The 18176-nt window shown below is 44.4% G+C and overlaps 1 protein-coding gene across 8 annotated transcripts in view; it reads right to left on the reverse strand.

Annotated features, from left to right (window-relative positions):
- LOC144142292 (uncharacterized) overlaps window positions 1-12142 on the reverse strand; it is a 51257-nt gene extending 39115 nt beyond the window's left edge. For 2 of the 8 annotated variants that reach the window (XM_077673686.1, XM_077673685.1), the window contains exons 1-3: window positions 11942-12107; window positions 6615-6828; window positions 3569-3661 (exon numbers count right to left, since the gene is read on the reverse strand). In XM_077673686.1, coding sequence (XP_077529812.1) covers window positions 3569-3661; window positions 6615-6828; window positions 11942-11973 — 339 coding nt within the window. In that variant the 5' untranslated portion in view covers window positions 11974-12107. Of the gene's footprint in view, window positions 1-3568; window positions 3662-6614; window positions 6829-9197; window positions 9261-11937 lie in introns of all 8 variants that reach the window. The other 6 variants (XM_077673683.1, XM_077673682.1, XM_077673689.1 and 3 more) reach the window with 6 other exon arrangements.
- Window positions 12143-18176: the final 6034 nt, after the last annotated feature.

Consider the following 18176-nt stretch of genomic DNA (forward strand, 5'->3'; position numbering starts at 1 on the left):
TTGCGCCGTTATCCAATTATTGCGGATGATCAACAGAAGCGCGACTGGGCGCAAAAACGACCGAAAGCCGTCCCCGCCGTTGCCGCTTCAAATTCCACCTCGCCGAGTAGGTGCGAATTCCTCCCGCTTGAGGAGCCACTTAACGGTTGGAACGTCCGCGTGAGCCCATGATTCGTCTACAGCTTGAAACGCTCTCCGAGCGACATTTTCGCCTGTGTATTTCACGCCTAAGTATGCGCCCATCTGCGTTTGCCAGTTTATTCGTGCACTAGTTGGGCATGAAAGGAGAGGGGTGCACTCATAGCTGGATTGCGTGTCGCTACCGATGGCATGCGCCGTTGTGCTAGTGGGAGATTTAAACGTGGAAGTCTCACAGTTCAATCCCCCTGTCAGCTGTTCTCCGTAATCGAATGGTTTTTTTCTGCGTTGGTGTGTTACAGAGACAGTGAGATGCGTACAACGCGGAGGCAAACGCACATCCACATGTTTGTCGGCAAAAATAAAGCTCGAGGCCTTCCACGTTTAACTCGCTATGAGGCAGACGTATGTCGTTCGCTTTGAGGAAGACCGGAAACTAAAGAAGCGTCGACCCGAACATAGGCGTAAAAAGGCGCGAAAACAACGGAAGGCCGCTGCCGTTGCCGCCTCAAGTTCCGGCTCGTACAGTAGCTGCGAATCCTTTCCAGAAAAAGGGCTATTTTTCCGCGTCTAACGCTGACGTAGGCATATATTTTACTTGCTAAGCTGCTAAGCTTTAAGGGCTTTCAGAGCGGCATTTTCGCTGCTTTCTTTCACTTCTAAGCGCGTGCAAATAACCGGTTGCCGGCGTGCACGGATTGGGAGGAGGATGGGCGTGCATTTTATTTTATTTTATTTGTAGATACTGCGATCTCATAACGAGACCTTAGCAGGGTGGGTTACATCTTTGTAACGAGTACATAACATGACACGAAGTTATACAGAAACATAGTCGATGGCAGGTAATAGAAACAAAAGACAACAACAACAATCAAAGCAAGTGCGACTCGAATAAAGATAATGAACTTAGTAAAACAGCATCATTCGCCAGGTCATTCCAATCTACAATGGTACGTGGGAAATAAGAATATTTAAAACAGTTGTTTTGCGGAACAAGAGGTGTAATCATAAGGGAGTGCCGTTTTCTGGTAGCATAACCTGAAGAAAAGGATAAAATGTGCGACGTATCTACACGGTAGTGCCCTTTGACTAACTTAATAAAAATTTTAAGCGACAGATGCGATTTCTCTCGGAAACTGATTGGAACCCACTTCTGTTTAGGAGTTCAGTAATGGAGGAGCGACCATATGAGTTATATATAAATCGAACTGCTTTCTTTTGTATTCTTTCTAATTTTTCTATATTATTCCTAGTGAAAGGGTCCCAAATGACGACTGCGTACTTCATGATCGGGCGAATTATTGAATTGTAGGCAAGAAATTGCATGGGCAGCTACAGGCTTCATGCCCCTACTGATGATGACATGTCCGTTGTGCAGGCGGGAAGTTTAAACGTGGACGTCAAACAGCCCAATGCCAACTGTCTGGTGTCCTGTCAGTGGCCGAGCGGATTGGATAGGTGTGTTAAACAGCAAGATGCCTACGACACAGGAGGTAAACAATAAGCTCAGTGTTTGTCCGTGAGAGTAAAGCTCCCATCCTTCCAAGTTTCATTCAGCTAGAAGTATGCTCAACAGCAGATTACAAACAAACGAATTTCGTTTCGTGATCTTCGTGGACTGCCTCCAGCTTCGCACGTCATGCTTCTTCACAGGGTGGAAGGGCGCTAAATTTTTTTGTGTGCTGCAGATATGCCACCAATATTCCTGGAACTAACAAGAGTTCGCAACACGTGGCATATCCAGCTTTTAACATAATTGCGTTGTGACAGTTATTCGTAGATATTATCTTGGCACTTGATCACAGCTACAGTTCTCCTCAGTCATGCATTTGTGGCGTCCTTGTAAAGGTCTGCGCAAACTTAAAGGATGACGGAGGCAGGCAGCGAGAAGAGAAGGCCCTTTTAATTAAGTGTAGCTACAAATGTATTCGGGAAAACGGCGAAAGCTTGCCAGAAGGCTAGACGGCAATGGGCATGCGCCACGGCTTCGCAGCAGGGTTTATTTTCCACCGACCGGTGTTCGCACCCGTGATTCATTGCTCTCATCCGTCAGTGAGCATAGAAACGTTGCTTCTCAGTAGTCTTACTCCTCCGCTCGCTTTTAGCGACTTGAGAGAGCACGGATGGTGGACAGATGAATGGTGAAACAGGAGTTTCGTTCCCCAATGCTCCCTCCACTACAAAGTAGGGCTAATGCTTTTCGATTATTAAGACCGAGAGGTAAATGTTCTCGGCAATTAGCCCATATAGCGGGGCGGATAGAGAGACATTATGGCCGGAAGACTCTTGAAGAAATTGTGAAGTAACACCGTGAGTCGGCCTAGTTGGAATCTATCTATGGCTTAACCGATGCGCAAACAAACGAGGACGAAGAAGGAGCCAACACGGACAAGCGCTTGTCCGTGTTGTGCGCTTGTCCGTGTTGGCTCCTTCTTCGTCCTCGTTTGTTTGCGCATCGGTTAAGCCATGGAAGAAATTGTGGTTGATTCCTCTGTGATGGAAATCGGTAAAACACGGAAGTGAAATGCGCAGCGAAATCTGCAGCTGAGCATGATTTGCGTGTCGGCGGCTTTCTTGTGGCTATGCTTGGCGACCGACGTCCTGCTGGTGGGTCCCTTCCGCAAAGGTGTACTGGCATCATTTCCGTGACCGATATGACGCCAGTGATATCTTGGTGTATCCCGGCATAAAACACTTTCGTGTTAAAATACAAAACCCGCAAAACGAACAAGCCTAAGTGTAATGTACTATTTGGTTCTAAAGGTTGCTTCCCCACAAGAACACAATGTGTGCAGGGGTGCACCCTTTACAGACCGCTTGGTGCATTGTACTGGCGTCATTTCCGTGACGGATATCACGTTACTCAAATATTTGTGTATCCCGGAATAAAACACTTTAGTGTTAATATTTTTTTCTTTCATTACACGGTTGAGATTCATGAAAAGTTATATTCGCGAGGGCGGCGTGCTCTGTCTTGGTAAACTGTAGCTAGTGAGGGCTCTGACACGGCTGTCTTTTCTATAGTCCCATGGTTCGTCCAATGACGTTACATACGTGCACAGTTCAATAAAAAACTCTGGGAAACAAACGGCACGAAACAATTTCTTGTGCAGCATTTTTGAATACTGCAACTTTGAGTGGGTGTAAGCTTGGTGCAAACGAGTACGAAAGAACGCTCTCTTCAATTATCCAATTATTTACCCAATGGCTTCAATGATTCTAGTAGGTATTACAATAAGCAACGTAAAACGAAGGGATAAATATTTTAAGACAATAAACCTATACTATAAACCTATAATAAACTAACCCCGAAGTCAAAGCAATATCATCTGTACAAAAGTCGGGTCTGTGTCGTACAGTAAATTTTGTGTACTTGTCGAAGCCGCTACGCTGCAGCTATATTATAGTATACGTCAAAAAATTGCTTTACCTCTAATTTCAAATACTCGTGGACAGTTCTACATACTGGACATTCCAGGGTTGTGTTGATCAAACCACAGTTAAAAGTGGTCAGAGGAATTACCTGAAAAAGAAAAACGGCAAGAAATGATTAGAGTCAGAGGAATTACCTGAAAAAGAAAAACGGCAAGAAATGATTAGATACGGAAGAAAAACTCCTGAAATGCCAGTCTTTTTCACATACCTGTCAATATTTGTGAGAACAGAGAAACTGCGCTGCAGCCTAATATAACAATTAGAGGTGAACGCTCACTATGCAGATATTGCTGGCATATCAGGATGTTTTGCAAAAACGTGTTCAACTAACATATTCTTTTATTTAACTGCCAATCGTTTGAGGTAATGGATGCAAAAAAAAACGAGGCAAATATAACCGCTGCTACAAAACTTTGTATTTTGTCTCTTTTGAAATGCTGATGTTTTATTGATGCCCTGTTATCTGTTGTTAGCACTAAAGTATTCTGCACACCTCTCATTGTTTTCGGAGACCTCTATGGTGTCTTCTTGGTGTGATGTGTATTGAACACTTCTGTAAGGTGTGTTATTTTGTTCCTTGGCTGGGTTAAACCATTTTCCATGTTTCTAGTTATGCCGATACGTCTATTCCTTCACTATTTGTTACTTAGGGTGCTTGTGCGCCATTTGGCTACTGCCGTGCCACATATATTGTATATCTGCATCACCATGTTCCCACCTGGATGGTCCTCAGTGACCGCAGTATACTGTAAATAAATAAAAAATAAAATAAAATAATAATAAACCAACTAAGGTTAATGCCTTACAACAACTAACAAAATAAATGTTCTTAAAACTCACTCAAAAACGATGTTTTATTTCTCTTGGAGATGTAGGATTGTAGGCTTTGAGAAAACATAGGGCTACACATTCTAGTAGTAAGCTGTAATATAAATATTACTCCAGAATCTCTAACGTCGAAACCAAACACAATCGTGGCATCAGTCACCGCAGACTACAGCCATAACTCTTTCTTCAGTGCAAACATTTCAAAATCACAAAAGCCCTAGGGTTGTTTGTGTACGAAGCTTCCTACGAGCTAAGGTTTTATTAGCAGGTAAAGGTTCGAGTACTGCAGAAATTGTTTTTCAATCAAAAGTGCGACGCTGTACGTGGTGATGAAACACTTAAAGTATCCAGAAAAGGTAGTCTTTTGTACGTTTATTTCGGATGGGGCCTATTTATAAGTACACGGATACTCACCTGCAATAGAGTGGCATTTGGCTGCTTCCCATCCAGCAAATAAAATGCTGCTGCTATACGTCTTGTGCCCATGCTTATAAAATACGGAAATTTGTGCCAGTAGTACTAGTCCTTAATCGCACACAAGATTTGCTCACAGCAAAGGAAGTCGGTGTTCACACATCTAAGCGGCTGTAACCACAAGGGTAATTCTCGCAGCCTCGGGAAGATTTCATTGTCGAAACTTTTACGAGCTTGACGCACCATCCATTCATTATGTCCGTTCCGGCATAACGTAGGCCTCTACAAGAAGACTTGTATTTAGATTGGGGACGGAGTCATATAGGCTCCAGAGAATATAAGAAACCGGAAACTGGTTATAGTTTTCATGGTTACATGCCCCCACAGAAGAACCACTAGTATTTGCCACTAAATCTTTGATATATTCTTCATGTAGTCAAAAAAAGCATACGCTTTACTGCCGGCTGCTATACTGGCACTTTCGTTTAGAGGGTTGATTTGCAAAGAAAATAACTGGTACAGTTTGTTCGCCACGTTCGGAATTAAGCAAAACCGCGCACTTGTTATAAACACATAAGTGGCGTTAGTGAAATTTTTTCTGTCCTTTCTCTGTGTACGCCGCTATTCCGCGGGCAACGCGCCTAATAGCCCTACAAACAAGGGATAATTGAAAACTGTGTGGTAAGCATCGTGCTCATCTTGAATCTTAGGTCATCTTCGGATGGAAATAGGAGCAAATCAAAAAGAGGGAAAATGGAGTCCTGCAGATTTGTCCGAGGTTATCTAGAAAACCTTCCCTAAATAGATTGATGGCTCACGAAAAGCTGCATGGCAGTTTTTTAGTGAGGTGGTTTACCTTTACACTAACAAAAAAGGGGGTCAAAAATAGACTTGAAGATGGGTGATATCCAGCAGGTCTTCGTAGTAGTCGACGGACATGACAGCACAACCTCAACTACACTGAAGAAGGCAGTGTTACCACTTATCTTGGATTCTTCATATTCAACACGTGTTACCGACCCGGCAGGCTTCACTCTCACTATTATGTTTGTAAAGGTAAATGAGTGTGAAATTCACTTTGATAACAGTTGAAAATGTATTAACTATTTCAGTGCAGTGACCATGCACCAAAGAAAGGCGCCCGGTACCTCGAGGAGCTGGTGTAGGTTAAACGGTACGGTGAGGAATTGTGAAATGTGTTTTTTTTTTCAGCTTTTTACGCATTCGTTTTCTGCACTTACGACGTATATAAAAACCCTCGCAGTTTACTTTTGCACAGTATTCTTGAAAACTTCAGTATCACGGTTAAACGGTACGGTGAGGAATTGTGAAATGTGTTTTTTTCAGCTTTTTACGCATTCGTTTTCTGCACTTACGACGTATATAAAAACCCTCGCAGTTTACTTTTGCACAGTATTCTTGAAAACTTCAGTATCACGCTAAAGCTCTTATTAACTCCCGATATTTTTATCTGTCTGCTCGTGTTTACTCTAATTTATTCTATGTCCTGCCTTGCTGTGCTTGCAGATAACAATATTCCTCTTTGAACTATGTTCTTTGCACTCCTGCCATGGTAGCCAAAAAGCCGCAGGGAAGTATCAAGGAAGTAACGAAATAACGTATACAGCAGTGCTTCCAGTTACTCAAACAATGTCATGACGGAAAGAAGAAATAGCAGTTGGAACACTGCAGTCGTATTGAAATATCAAATAAAATGTGAAAGTCGGGTATCTTTTGATGAACGAAACTTTTTTTCTGCCCAAACATTACTTTTAGTTCTAAAAACTTGAATGAAATACCTTGTATTGTTCACTTTTGGCATTTTCCATGGGACAAACGTAGAAAGATTCTTTGCGAAAGCATGCTTGGCACAGCTTGTGAGAACATTGAAGGTTGTAAAGCGTGCTTGGTACCAGACCGCAGTTAATGCAAACTGTTATTTCGCCCGGAACCCATTTCTTCAGCCTGCACTCCATGTGGCCCCCATCTTGCAATAAAAGGCTGGCAAAATACCTGCAAGGTAAAAAAATTACACTTTGGCATGCTGGTGTGACATAACTTAGTAAAAAAATGCAGAGTGCCGCCACCCTTTAAACCGGCTTCCCTACATAGAAGCAAACGCTTCCCTACATTCAGTGATCGAACGGAATCACAACAAATACTTGACTGCCTGGCGAAATTTATCCGCTTGAAATAAAAAAGTACGTAACTAGCTCTACGTAAGCTGTTCATTCATTTAGTAGATGCCGTGCCATCTGCCATAACTTTTTTTTTGTGGAAGCGATTCCGTAGTTGCGTACTCAAGGCTACTGGACTGCACTTAAAGGTGCTGACTTCAGCGTGAAGACGTAGCTCCCAGCAGCGGTATCGCATTTACAAGAAAAAAAAATGAAGGAAGCTCACACTAACGCGTGGGACTTGAAGGTAGCGAAGCTGTACCCAATCTTCACGACCATCATGACGGTTGAAGTACACGACTACAGCCGATTTGCTTCTTCGTCGCTGCCGCAACGATCGTTACTTCATTGTTGTTGCAATAAGTGTGAGCTTCTTCTGTTTATTTTGAAGTGAGAATCATTGGGCATCACCTTGGAGGGGCGTACAGGGGGGATTAAAAGAAATACGAACAACGGAGCACACAGCCTCCGCCGCATGCCGCACCGTCTGGCTGCACTGTCAGTAAACTGCGCGCATGCGTAGTTCTTTCAGAGCGTTTAGGTGTGTGGCCTACTGTTAGGGGAAATGTTTCGTAAAGAAGCGACGCCGGTCATTTATTTTAAAGCGTCTTGTTATGCCCTGTCACCACTGAACATCCTGTTATCTACTCATTTGGGAGCCAAGCGCGCAGCAGGCTGATTGCAGCTAGCGTGATGCTCTTCAACGACCATCCTGCTCAGTGGCGACGCAGCGTGAAAAACCGCCTCAAAATAAACGACCGGCGTCGCCCCTCGATCAAGCATTTCCCAATAATGTAGGCCACACTCTCAAACGCTCTCGAAGGAGTGCGCTTGCGCACACTTTACTGAATTTGTAGCCAGACTGTGCAGTATGCGTTGGAGGCTGCGTGCTCCGTTGTTCGCATTTCTTTTAATCTCCCCTGTAGGCTACGAGTCTTTCTCGTTCCGAGCAAGTGTTGCTACGATTACGGAGAACGCTGGAGTCTTTCTCGTTCCGAGCAAGTGTTTCCACAATTACGGCGAACGCTTGTGTTTTTTGGGCAATCTTGGCTAACCTCCCAAAGAGGGTATGCTTGGCTTGACGAACGTGTGCAGGGGACGTTTGGCGGTCGTCGCGAAGCATGCACGCACGAGCGCTGGGCATTTTCTTGTTTTTTTTTTAAATTGCGGGCTGCCCCTGCAATCTTGGCCAATATCGCTATCTGGGTATTCTTGGCTTGAAAAATGTGCGCAGGGGATGCTGGGCGGTCGTCGCGAGGCACGCATTCGTCTGCAAACGATACCCAAATTGAGAACACAGATACTGTGGATATGGCGAAATTGAAGAAGTAATGGTTCAGCACTCGGAACATCTTCAGATACAAGAGAGGCACAACACGTCTGGAATCAAATAGTGCACTTGAGGTTTACAATGGCTTTGCAATAGAATCAAAGTAATTTAAAAGTAGTAATAGTACCGGTGCTAACATGTTAACCAGTATACTACAAAAACCGTACTGCACTGCTCTCCAAGTCAGATAACCAACCAGGTGAGGCAGGGACGTAACCAGAAGACAGTCGGCCCGATGTCATTGAGCAATTGAGTGCATGGTGTAAGCTTTAAAAAGACGGACACAAAAAGTAAAACAGTGAAGGGCTTGCCTTGTCGCCTTTCATTCGTCTTTTTTAGCGCTTAAGCAGTCCCCTCAAATCTTTACCAACTGGCCAAGCAGAAAGAGCTATAAAATCAGCACAAATATTTTATTTTCTTTTGAGATGCGAGGATTTCTCCGACGCCACCGAATCAATGAATGAACCTTGCGATGAACTCTGTGCATCAGGAGTGGTATCCAAGCTTTCTTCTTGATACGACTGATGTCGGCCCATGCCTTACTAAATTGCTCTGCCTCCCTACCGAAGGTGGCATTAACTAATTTTGTATAGATTCTGAGCTTCGCAAGTTTGACGCCAGGTGTGAGCATATGCATTACTGGTTTGCTTCGCAACCTCGGAGTGGCCACTCGGCAGTTTTGTGACCGGGAAAGCAAATCTACGGAAACCTAACCATATTCAGCTCCACTGTACAACATTATATTACCGCGTAAACTAGACGACGTTGCTTTCTTGTGCTTGACCTAGCTCGATGCACAGAGACATACATGAACAAATACTGGGAACATGATTTGAAGACCTAGAAACAGACAATGCAATTCAAAGTATATATACCGATTAAAATAGAGAAGATTCTACCACCTTCTTGAAGCCTTGGGATTTACAGTAATAATTTACCTGCCGTAGAGATCAGCAATAGAGAGAGTCTTGATGTCATGCTCTCATTCTCTGGGTCTATGTGTACCTCTCTTTTCTTAAATATTTATGTACCAACTAAATAATGTAACAGTACATGAGGAGACGAACCAGCGGTCACGACCAAAAGTGTTTTATCATATCTCACTGAAGCCGATTTTTTAAATCTCATCTCGTACCACATGTAACTTTCGGATCTCTCAGCATTACCAGAGCTACCGAGGGTTATGCACCCATCATGGTCATCTTAATCCACCATTATTACCATCTTAATATCTCGGTCTCTTATTAATAATTATTAATAATAATTTTAATAATAATTAATAGCGAGATATTAATAATAATTTTAATATCTCGGTCTCTTACACACATATATTAAGCTCTTTTAGTAATAGGATCATACCCATACCAAACACATCTTAGACACTACAATGACAGCGAAGGACCACTAAATGTTATCTTGGCGCTCTTTGGCCTTGGCGGCCCTTGCGCCATAAACACCCACATACTACTACTACTAACAGTACATTTTACCAATTAATGTTTATTGAAAATTCGTTTTAGACGTACCAATGAAGGATTTCGTGTGAAACATCCACGCCCGCCGAACCAAAAAAACAACAGGACATTTGAACGCCTGACATTGCCTAGGAGGAGGAAAAAAACGTTTTTATTTGAGCCGACAAAAAAAAAAGAAGGTGGGTGGCCTCTTCTCAGTTCAGAAAGCCTAGGGCGTTCAAATTTCTTGTGCAGTTTGACTGTCAGTGCGTCAGTTAAACTGCACAGTTCGGAACTCTTATCGGCTTTTTCGTCTTCATCCACCATTATGACCATCTTCATATTTTTAATATCAGGGCCCCTTACACCCATATATTAAGCTCTTTTATTAATAGAATCATACCCATACAACACACATATTAGACACTAAAATGACAGCGAAGGACCACTAAATTTCTTGTGAAACATTCACGCCCGCCGAACCAAAAAAGCAAGAATAGGACATTTGAACGCCCTACATTGCTTATGGCGTTCAAATTTCTTGTGCAGTTTGACTGTCATTGCGTCAGTTAAACTGCACCTTTAGGAACTCTTATCTGCAAATATAACACTATGAATATAAGATCGTACGATTGTAATTTTGAGGCTTTGCTTGAAGTGGAAAAATAATTATCGTGCCGGTGGCGGTATACTTCTTCGCCCTGTCCATTCCTCCAGACCTGGGCACGCCGTTGATCCAGGAGAAATTAAATAGTAGTTATTCGTTGCATTAAAGGAATATTTTATGAGAGCTTTTTCATCTTATTTTCACGCCCCCGCCGAAAGGCAGCGCTCAGGAACAAAATTTGTTGCTGCAGCCATCCCAGGCGGGCGGCTTCAAAAACACCGAAACACTATTCTTCCACGGTACGTGATATTTACTGACTGCCGAAATATGGACACCACAGACGGGATCCTACATATGGGGGTTAACTCGTAAAATTAGAACAGCCTGGTACTCTTGCCAGTAACTATTCCGGCACATATGCGCCGCGCATCAAGTATCTGCCGCTCTCATCAAAGATCCGTTGTGCAAGTTTTCTTTGTGTCACTGAACACACCGCAAAATCTCAGCTGTACTGCAACGGCATACCAATTTATCCGCAAACCTCCTGCGGCGGTCGCATCCTCCCGAATGCGGTGAAAATTAGCTTGATTTCTATTTGTATGAACAAGAAAATTACGACGTAGGTTCACAACTACTTGCGTGTTGCGAACTGGCAGGAGATAATCAGCGAACAATCTGAGCTCCTATCCCCCCCCCCCCCCCCTCGGTGTAACAAATAAAAAACCAAAGAATGGGTGCGTTCGTCTTGCGTCCGGCCGATGCCATCTTATCAAATGCTGATTTCACCACGCGTATTCATAAGATTCCACGCTTGCTCGCACACAGCAGCGACCTTCAGCCAGCGCTATGCATTGCTAACTATAAGTCGGGAGTAGCGAACACGGGCGTGTAGTGGAACAAAGTGAATGCCAGCGTAGCTATGCGGCATTTAAAAGTTGCAGCGCTCCCCCCTCCCCCAGTTAGCCTAACTGTACTGTACAATGATGCTAAGCTCTGGCAAACTAACTCCAGAAGCTCAAGTGAAATAAGAAATTGGCACTAGTGGTTGCGATGCACTGGATGAATCGGAAACAGTGGTAGCTAGTTTCCCCGTAGCGCGGACGAAAGCAGCTGCACTAACACGTAAGCGCGCTCAGATGGCCCTCACTTTCCTCTCTCTTGAAACACAACAATGGTGTCCTAATATTTAAACTTAAAATGACTAAATTACGCTAATGACTCTGCTACTACTTTGGAGCAAAAAAAAAAAAAAACTCAGGACGTGGGCAGCTTGCCGGGTGACGCGAACAGAATACGGTAGGGTATCACGTGTTGAACTGAGGAACCTTCCGCTTGTTAAAGCTAAACTTATTGAAATTGATTTGATTGACTCGAAACACTTTGTATAAGCAGAATGTGATTGAGCATGGTGAAAAAACAGCTTTACAAATGCCCAGAGAAATTCCGTGCATGCGTAGGACGGTACCGAACGGAAGTCAGAGCAAACAAAATTATAGTAACCCCCCGACAGACCTGTGCATCATACTAAAAACAGTTTACTATCAAGGTACGTACGAACCCTTCGAATCCTCCCGTTTGCTTGCGAGCCATCTTGGACAACCGGCGACCTGGCTCCGGCCCGCTGTCTTCCCATCTCAGTTGTCAGTTTTGGCGAACAATCACGCGCGCATGCGCAATTCGTAGCCGAGGGCGGCCTGCCGGCGCTCCCAGTAACTTCGTGCGCACGCGCAGTGTTTTAGATGCGGGGCAAAATGTGTACAGGGGCCCTATTCTCGACTGCACAAATTGCCGGCAATTCTGGCAATTTGCCAGAAGTCTTTTCTGATTGGCTTTCAATTTTGGTCACGTGCTTCCGATTGACCAAGCGGTTGTGTGTGCTGTCGTCATTTTGACGTTTCATGTCGTTTACGGACACCAGTTCTAATGTTTGTCTTATTTCTCGTTACTAAAGGCGCATATTGCTTAGCCGGCCGTGAAAAACCAAACTAAATGCGGCGGAAATGACAACGTAAGCCTGTCTTTGCTATTCAACAACAATACTGCTTGTAATACACACCCCATCTGTGATTGGCTGAGAAGGCGTAACGTAATTTAAACAGTTGGCGGGAACGATTACGTTATGCATTGGCAACTTCAGCCTGCGTAAAAGTGACGTAATGCTACGTAACAGCTTGAAAATGGCGGCTGTTTTTCTCGCAAAATACAAGCAAAATGGGGCAAAAAATTGCCCCGGCTTACGACGCCGCGAAGTGTGCGGCAATTTGCAGCAGGCGCAGTTTCGCATGTGCGCTGTTTAAAGCATGTATCCTACCGAAACAAATTATAGTTTCAACTGCTTCGAAGTCAGCGATCATGAAACACACAAATAACATGCAGTATTTTGCTTTTATGTTTGGCAATAAAATAAAAATTATTTGTTTGGCGTAACCGCAACATAAGAGGGCAGTACGAGCCTCTCCATGACAAAGAGAACCCAATGCATGGCATTTGTCCACACCCGTCTTAGTAAGCTGTTGGGTCACATGATCGAACTGAAGGGAAAAATGACAAAGAAAAGTGGCTATTTGGTTCATTACAGCGCTGATTGCGGTCGAGCTTGACGAATGAGTGAATCGGCGACATCGGTGTGCTCCGCGGTTATCAGGCGTAGCGCTTCGCTGCTCTTATGTGTCATAGAAGCGATGGTCGCGGCCGTCTTTTAAATGCAGAGCATTTCTTAGCCTCGCCTCTTCCTGCGTCGGACGGCGTCCACAGCTCCGCGTCCGCATCAGGTGCGCCTCTCCTCCCCTCCTCTCTCTCAACAGCAGCTGGCGCGCGCATGCATCGTAGTCAGCCCGTTCGCTCCGTCGCGGTCTCGGCGTAACAGGTGCGTGATAGCAGCGCGGTGGGGCGTGGAAGGGTGCGCGCTGCTTGGCGAATGTCTTGGCGAATTTGGCGAATGTCTTTTCTGATTGGCGCTCAATTTTGGTAACGTGCTTCTGGTTTACAAAGCGGTTGTGCGTGGTTTCGTCATTTTGACGTTTCATGACGTTTACTGTAAACAGTTTTAAAGGTTGCCTTATTTCTCTTTACTCAAAGTGCATAATTCTTGGCCGGCAATGAAAAACTAGAATAAATGCACCGGACATGACAACCTAGGCCTGTCTTTACTATTCAACAACAATAGTGTTTTTAATACACGCCCTCTCTGTGATTGGTTGAGAAGGCGTGACGTAATGTAAACAGTTGGCGGGAATGATCGCGTGACACATTGGCAACTTCAGCCAGCGTAAAAGTAACGTAATGTTACGCAGCAGCTTGAAAATGGCGGCTGATTTTGCCGCGAAATATGTGGAAAAAGGGTAAAAATTTTTGCGACCTTCGGCGCCGCGAAAAGTCCGGGAAATTGCAGCAGGGGCAGTTTCGCATGACGCACGGTTTCGACTAATAGTTTCGACAGTTTCCAAGTCAGCGATCACGGAGCATACAAAGGACGTGCAGTGTTTTGCTGTTATGTTTGGCAATAAAATAAAAATAATTTGTTTTGCGTAACGGCAACCTAAGAGGGCAGTACAAGCCTCTCCGTGACAAAGAGAACCTAATGCACGGCATTTGTCCACACTTCTTCTAGTAAGCTGCTGGGTCATATGATCGAACTCAAGAGAAAAATAACAACGAAAAGTGAGTATTTTGTTTATTACAGCGCTGATTGAAGTTAATTGAGCTTGATGATTGAGTGAATCGGTGACATCGGTGCGCTCCGCGGTTATCAGGCGTAGCGCTTTGCTGCTCGTATTAGTCATACAAGCGGTGGTCGCGGCCGTCTTTTTCTGTGATAACGCTATAACTCGTAACATAGAAGCAGACGATAGTGTGGCGGCGGTGGCGCCCGGGATGATAACTCAACAAAGCTTGCACTGAAGAAGAGAGCCCAAATATGTTACTAAATGCGATGGAAAGAAATAAACAGATAGGGTTACAAAATTGTTTGATGTTTTTTGCTCAACGTCTGCCTTTCGGTCGCTTTTGGATCAACGTTCTTCGATCGCTTTGGGGTGTTGACGCCAATTTTGACCAGCAGAAATGTGTTTCTCATCCCAGCCTCAGCCACAGTCTTAATTTTTAAACTACGTGCCAAATGTTTTAATATCTTTTATCCGAAATACTAGACACCTTGGTTGCGATCTTTATCAGTTAACTTCATGTCGTGATAGCTATATATGCATCGTGTAACTGATTTCTTACGTCACGCTTGCGCAAAAAAAAAACATGGCGAATCACCTGGGAATTTGTGCAGTCGAGAATAGGGCCTATGGAGGCCCTATTCTCGACAGCACAAATTTAACATTAAAATTTAACACAATAAAACCTTGCGAATTGCCTGGAAATTTGTACAGTAGAGAATTGGGCCGTATTCTCGGCTGCACAAATAGGCCCCATAGGTCCCTACTCTCGACTGCATAAATTCCCATGCAATTCGCCATGTTTTTTCGCGTAAGCATGACGTAAGAAATGAGTAACGTGATGCACATATAGCTTTGATGACATGCAGTGTACTTTAACGCTTAACTCACAAAGATCGCAACCAAGGAATCAAGCATTGCGCATAAAAGATATAAAAACACTTGGAACGTACAATAAAAATTAAAACGGTAGCCGAGGCTGGCAAGAGAAACACATTTCTGCAGGTCAGAATTGGCGTCAACACCACAAAGCGATCGAGTAATGTTGATCCAAAAGCGACCGAAAGGAAGATGTTGAGCTAAAAAACATAAAAGAATTTTTGACCTTATCTGTTTATTTCTTACAATCACTTTTAGGAACATAGTTTGGTTCCCTGCTTCAATGCCAGTTTTGTTGCGTGTTCAACTGCCCGGCCGCCACTGCCGCCACACTATCGTCTGCTTCTATGCTACAAGTTATGGCGTGATCACAGAAAAGACGGCCGCGACCATCGCTTCTATGACACACAAGAGCAGCGAAGCGCTACAACTGATATCCGCGGAGCGCACCGATGTTGCCGATTCACTCATTCGTCAAACTCGACTTCAATCAGCGCTGTAATAAACAAAAGACTAACTTTTCCTTGGTATTTTTCTCTTGAGTTCGATCATGCGACCCTGCAGCTTACGAGGAAAGGTTGGGCAAACGCCAGGCATTGGGTTCTCTTTGACATGGAGAGGCTTGTACTGACCTCTTATGTTGCGGTTACGCAAAAGAATGCATTTTTATTTTATTGCCAAACGTGAAAGCAAAATACTGCACGTCATTTGTGTGCTCCGTGATCGCTGACTTTGAAACAGCCGAAACTATTTTTTCTTTCGGTAGAAAACATGCTTTGAAACGCGCGTCATGCGAAACTGCGGCTGCTACAAATTCCCGGACATTTCGCGGCGCCGAAGGACCGCGAAGTTTTTTGCCCTATTTCGCGGCAACACCATCCGCCATTTTTAAGTTGTTACGCAACATTACATCACTTTTACGCAGGCTGGTACAAAGACTCGAACGTTGTCGTGAGTGTAGAGTGAAGCGCGCTATTATTTTTCTGTACAGTCGGTGGAGTGAGTTTTTTCAATGTCCCGTTGTTTACGTGACCGTATGTGTTACGAGCGGCTGTGTCTACTCATGTCATTTTTGTTTTGCTGCCCAGGAATAAACCGGTGATTTTTGTTTCTTTCGTGTCGGCTTCACTTCGTCTGGCGGTGTCAGGCTCGCGAACCCTTCGCGCATGAAGGAGGTTCCTTCAACAGGTGCCATCGCGTTAATCTGTCACGTGGTAAGCAGAAGCCCATTCTCCGCCCCCCCCCCCCCTCCCTCCAGGCCTGGCAGGATGCTACTTTAGCGCCCTGTTCACAAACCTGGTTCCTGCTCCGGAGGCCGGGACGAAATCCTGCACTGAAGGAAATGCATTTTTGTTTTTATTTTCTCTATACGACGGTGACCGTTTTTATACGATTCGCGTTGGCGCCGAAAGTATGTTTTGGCGTTGGATGGGACAAAAGAGTTCAACAGTCCGTCTGTTCCGTCGTTTACGTAGTTACCGTGTTGACCGGGACCCGTCTGCGCCTGCGCGCGGGGAACGGCGAGGAGGTGCACCCCAGCGTGACGAATGCACGAGCATGGCGAGGGCCGGTGGGCGGTACTAGTCCCTTTACCGCGATGAATGCACAAGTGCCTAGACGGGTCCCGGTCAACACGGTAACCACGTACAACACGCAGCATACGGAGTGTTAAAACTCTCTATTAAAGGCTTTGGCCTAAAGAGAAAATTACATTCAAATTTTAGGTATTTTCTTCTGGCTTCTGGAATGTTTTATTGGCAGCAGTTAGGAACTCAAATAAAGCACGCTTGGTTGATAACTTGATGCGAGATTCACGTCCAGGTTTCTTGGTAGAAATGGGCAAGAGGTAATTTTATTGACAATAGGTGTGCTTCATTGTTATGAAAGGAAATTTCACCAGAGAGGATCACTGCGTCAAATTTTCTTTTATGTTACGTTTCTTTCATGGAACATGTCAAACACCATCTCGTCACCACACTTGATTAATCATCAGCACCATGAAAGCTGCTTAAATACATACATATTGTTTGCGGCTGCTGCTCTGTTTTGGTGGTGCAAATGTTCCGATGTATTTTGCAGATCGTTTGCCTAGTATAATTTTTTTACTTTGCAATATATTTATCGCGTAAATTTCAATTTTTCTCGCCCTGTGTTCTCATTCATGCTGTGTACGCGTGCTGGTATACCCAACTTTATTCTTATTTATACGCATTATTTTTAATGCCTTTAAAACTGAAAGTTCAATCTGCTTATTTTTAATAGCAGTCCCCCCTGACGCCTTTAGAAACTAGAAATTGGTGCTAATCTTCTGTGTAAATATGGTTGCGCCGCGTTTGTGTTGTGTAGCGTTTGCAAAAATAACACTGTACAAGCTATGTTGGCAGTATTGCAAGCGATCTGTGAGATGCGCGAAGCAAAAAAAATGAAGGGAGCTCACACTAACGCGTAAGGCTGTACGCAAATCTGCACGCAACCTCCACCGCCACCTCGAAGTCCACGATTGCAGCCACTATGCATCTTTTACTGCCGCAATGGCTTTTACTGCATCATTGTTGCTGTAAGTGTCAGTTTCTTTCATTTTTTTGGAAAGTGACATTCATTGGACAGCATATCGGATGGGGCGTACGCTATTACCTATCTTTCTTGTTACGAGGAAGTATTGCCGCGATTACGACGAACTCTGGAGATTTTTTTGGCCAATCTTGGCCAATCTTCCTAAGTGGGTAGGCATCGCTCGACTAACGTGCACCGAGGACGCTGGTGGTCACCGGGAGGCACGCACACACAAGCGCACGGAATTTTTCTTGTCTAACAGCCGGATGGTCGCCGCGAACGCGCTAACCTGCGCTCGGAATTTTCTAGGAATTTTAACTTCGGACAGGAAAATAACAATTTGCTGAATAGCGTCGCTATTAAAACTTCTTGGGAAGGTTTGGGAGAGGCAGGCTTTGCCTTTATGTTCTACTTTGATATCTTGTTCCACTCAGTTTGTAACGCTCACGAAAATGAGAAACCAGGAGATAAGCGGTGGCCAGTACGCCTGTGAGGCCATCTGGTTTGTACGCACGCACCCCTGTGTGAGTATTTGCATTTACACGGAAAGTGAAATCTCAGGGCGAGGCGTTTGACGATACACCCCACCGTGCATATGCCGTCATACTTGCTGTGCTTAACGCTAGGCAATCCGATTCATCGTAGTTAAGTTGCCGGTACCTTTCGACGTCGTGAGACATCAAAACACTTATCGTGCTG

Source organism: Haemaphysalis longicornis, unplaced genomic scaffold, assembly GCF_048455015.1.
Source record: "Haemaphysalis longicornis isolate Haplotype H1 unplaced genomic scaffold, Haemaphysalis longicornis Haplotype H1 scaffold_6, whole genome shotgun sequence".
Classification (NCBI taxonomy): domain Eukaryota; kingdom Metazoa; phylum Arthropoda; class Arachnida; order Ixodida; family Ixodidae; genus Haemaphysalis; species Haemaphysalis longicornis.